This window comes from Gadus macrocephalus, chromosome 17 (assembly GCF_031168955.1).
Source record: "Gadus macrocephalus chromosome 17, ASM3116895v1".
Classification (NCBI taxonomy): Eukaryota; Metazoa; Chordata; class Actinopteri; order Gadiformes; family Gadidae; genus Gadus; species Gadus macrocephalus.
The window spans coordinates 8,361,223-8,365,358 of NC_082398.1; the positions used below are offsets into that span (position 1 = coordinate 8,361,223).

The window sequence follows — 4,136 nt, forward strand, 5'->3', positions numbered from 1 at the left end:
ATCATGCTTAAATCAGCCATAATGCTAGTCATATGGACGTCCAAGAATTAGGAAAAGTATGATTAATGTACCGATTACAGACTTGAAGCGAAGTCCTGACTAGACACTAAGCTAGCTAGTCGCGATGCTAACCAGACATAGCAAGTCTTGAACTAACTAGCAATGATGCGAACAAGTCCTAATGCTAACTCCTTGCTAGCCATGCCGCTGAAGAGCCCTGATGCTAAACAGACATGAAGCTGTTTGACGCGTCTGGGCTGTGTGAGAGGTGCTACGTTGTTGAGTTGTGGCAGAGGTGTGAGCTAGGCACTAGAATCTGACACAATCTGTAAATTAGCACACTGTGGTGGAGTAAGGCAATATCACACACCTGCATGTGTGTGTGTGTGTGTGTGTCTGTGGGTGAGAGGCAGTGTGTGTGTGTGTCTGTGTGTGTGTGTGTGTGTGTGTGTGTGTGTGTGTGTGTGTGTGTGTGTGTGTGTGTGTGTGTGTGTGTGTGTGCATTGAAACTTTCAGAGGGAGTCTGTGTGTGTGCTACATTTTGGCAAGTTTGTAAACCGATATCACATGTCTACAAACGTGTGTGTGTGTGTGTGTGTGTGTGTGTGTGTGTGTGTGTTAGTCTGTGTGTGCGTGTGTGTGCTTGTGTAAGTCGATAACGACCCTGTGAACCTTGGCAGGCACCAGCATAGATTCACACATTACAGATGAACTCACCTCTGGCAGCCAGAGGGTCTGGGAGGCCTGAAGGCCCCACCATGTCAGGCGTGTGTGTGTGTGTGTGTGTGTGTGTGTGTGTGTGTGTGTGTGTGTTCGTATGTGTGTGTGCATGTGTGTGTGTGTGTGTGTGTGTGTGTGTGTGTGTGTGAGAGAGAGAGAGAGGAGAGAGAGTGGTGATAATGAAGTGAGTAGTGGAGACCCGGCTTACTTTCGGTCATTTTACATCACGTCTGGAACACACTGCGAACTATGACCCCAGACTGGCTTCAAAGCTGCTGCTGCTTCTCACACACGCACGCACGCACGCACACGCACACACACACACACACACACACACACACACACACACACACACACACACACACGTACACACACGTACACACACACCAGATAATTCATAGACACGTTGGTAGGTCAGACATTACGAAGAGGCCAGACCAGAGTTTAAATATATACTTTATTGATAACTCTTTGATCTTCCAGTGCAGGCAGTATTGCTTGTGGGGAAGTGAATACATGAAGAATACATTCAGTCTGTGGATTCCAAAAACACACGGAAACAACTGGCTAACCACACGCCGTCAGACAACATCTCCCACAATGCATACAGCCGTTGGCATCAGCAACGCCGTTGACCCTAGCACAGTAGGCGCTCACATCGGATGAGCTAATGTTGGGCTATTCGGATGCGCTGCTACCGCTCAAAAGTTTTGACACGCCAGATGATAAGATTAGATTGCGGCTGAGGCTTGTAACAAATATGGATTGTTCAACACTCATTGATACATCCGCAATGTGTTGATTAGTCCTGTTAGGCAAAAATGTGAAGGGTAAATATTTGTTCTCAAGGCAGCTATTATTTGGGAACGAGGGGGAAAGGATGCCTGAGGCTTTTTTGGTTTTGATTCGGTTTTTACCAAAGCAACAACTAGCATGTTAGCATAGAGCGTTTCTACTTTGCATTTGTAAAGTGAGGTTAAGGCTTTCATGGCTATAGCAGCAGTGTTAGGCTGATTTTGGGTTCAAGGTTCATGAGTTTAAGCTCGGTCAACAATTAAAAATTGAAACATAGGCCTACTGCTACCCTAATAATGCAAAAACAGCAACTCTTCATCTCAGGATGAACACTAAACACTCTTTTCAATATTTTCAAGTCTGTAGATAGTGATAATAGTCTTTACCTCCACTTATACTGGATGTGATACATATTCTAATTTATGTGGTTGTGCTGGCAGAACAACAACATCCAACATCGATTAACATATTCTTCGGGATTGCCATTAAGTTTAGAAGTAAACCATGTAATACTCCTTAGAAGTAGAGGTGGTTTCTGATTGGTTATCAGACACAGAAAAATTGAACAGACTACCGGGATTCAATCGTAACAATGAAAACTCACTGAATGAAATCATAATATTCTACATATGAATAGACGATTCAAGTGGCAAAGTCGACTAAAAAACGAAAGCTGACACCCAAATGACCAATAATGGCACAGTCGACTAACACACACACACACACACACAAAAACCCAAATCCAAAGCCTGAATCCACTGTATGTGCAGCGCTATGGCAACCATCGACCGTTCCCTCTCATCAGTCATCATCTCCAAGGAGTCGCGTCCTGATGACATCATCACTGGGCTGCCTTGGCGGGTCCGAACGGCCCCACCATCTTCATGGCGGCGTAGTTCTAGAGGAACACGAGGAGACCGAGGTTAGTCCGACTGAAGAACAACCCTCTATGCACGTAGTAGATAGATAGATAGACATAAAGATAGGAACTTTATTAATCCCTCGGGAAGGTTCCCTCAGGAAATTGCACTTCCAGCAGCAGCAAACACCAGCCACACACCACCACAATAGAATTAGAGTTAAAAAGAAGTATAAATGTGCAAAAGTACAAAATGCTAAAAATATATATGCAGGGAAACAATATACAAAATACTAAAGAATAGTATACAAGCCAATATTAACTTGAGGGACTGCTTAAACAGTGCAAGAAAACAGACTAATGCCGCTTTTCCACCGCACATGTAGCTCGACTCGACACGACTCGACACGACACGACTCGACACGGTAGCAACACGGGTGCTTTTCCACCGCAAATAGTACCTCCTGGACGTGGGCGGGGTCGGCTGCGCGAAAGGGCCGTGACGTATTTGTGTACGCGACGCAAACAACACATACGCAACCCACACATGGACAGAACCCACATAACAACAATGGAGGACATCGATCGCATTACTATTATTAGCTGGCATGTTGAAGAAGTTGGAGAAGTGGAACATGTTGGCTGCGGCGCTGCTATGGATGTTACCAGCATGGTTGCCATGTCGCTCTCGTGACTTCGTCACACTCTCTGGCCAATCAGTCGCCGGCCGTCTGCCGACGTCACCTTTTAGCATCGGCTCAGCTCGCTTGGAACCTAGAGCGAGTAGGTACTAGAAAAAGCAGCCACTTCAGGTACCAGGTACCATGGTACCGCGGTGGAAACGCAAAAAATGCGAGCTGAGTCGAGTCGTGTCGAGTCGTGTCGAGCTGGTACCATGCAGTGGAAAAGCGGCATAAGAGACTTTTATGATACAGTTTTCTACCGTCTGTACATTGTTTGATTTTTGTCTGTGTTTTTTAACACCATTACGTCTTTATTATGCATTTCCATGAGTTATTTTTGTTCCCTATTTTACTGCTTGTGCTTTGGCCAATAAAGGCACTTACGGGGAAGGAGTAGAGGAAGACACCGAAGAAGAGGAAGACGAGGAAGAGGATGATGAAGAGGAGGATGAACCACTTGAACCTCGTCCACAGGATGAAGCGCATGGTCTTATAGGGAGAGGAGAACCACAGGAAGGAGGTGTCCGGACGCCTGCAGGAGGAGGAGGAGGAGGAGGAGGAAGAGGAGGAGGAGGAGGAGGAGGATGTGAGGAGGAGGAGGAGGAGACAGGGGGGAGGAGGAGGAGGAGGAGGAGACAGGGGGGGGGAGGAGGAGGGGGAGGAAGAGGAGGATAAAGAGGAAGTGTGTGTGTGTGTGTGTGTGTGTGTGTGTGTGTGTGTGTGTGTGTGTGTGTGTGTGTGTGTGTGTGTGTGTGTGTGTGTGTGTGTGTGCGGCTGTGTGAGTGTGAGAAACTGACTTGGGCTCCTCCAGGTGGGGGTTCATGTTGGGCTCGTCTCTCCCCACGCCTGCCGGTCGCTCCTCCTGCTCCTCCTCTGACACCACCTCCAGAGACATCTCCACCTTCCCCTGTGGGGGGGGAGGGAGGGGGAGGGGGGGAGAGAGAGAGAGAGAGAGAGAGAGAGAGACTCTTTTATGTTGTATTTTATGTCCTGCTGTGGTACCCTCTTGGCCAGGTCACCCTTGTGAAACATCTAAACTTAAAAGTGTTAAATAATGGTAAAATAAAACACATTTGTGC

The 4,136-nt window shown here is 47.1% G+C and overlaps 1 protein-coding gene across 1 annotated transcript in view; it reads right to left on the bottom strand.

Annotated features, from left to right (window-relative positions):
- Positions 1 to 1,158: 1,158 nt before the first annotated feature.
- LOC132445762 (dysferlin-like) overlaps positions 1,159 to 4,136 on the bottom strand; it is a 32,021-nt gene continuing 29,043 nt past the window's right edge. The window contains exons 33-35 of the mRNA XM_060035887.1: positions 3,855 to 3,964; positions 3,442 to 3,589; positions 1,159 to 2,413 (exon numbers count right to left, since the gene is read on the bottom strand). Coding sequence (XP_059891870.1) covers positions 2,357 to 2,413; positions 3,442 to 3,589; positions 3,855 to 3,964 — 315 coding nt within the window. The 3' untranslated portion in view covers positions 1,159 to 2,356. The remainder of the gene's footprint in view (positions 2,414 to 3,441; positions 3,590 to 3,854; positions 3,965 to 4,136) is intronic.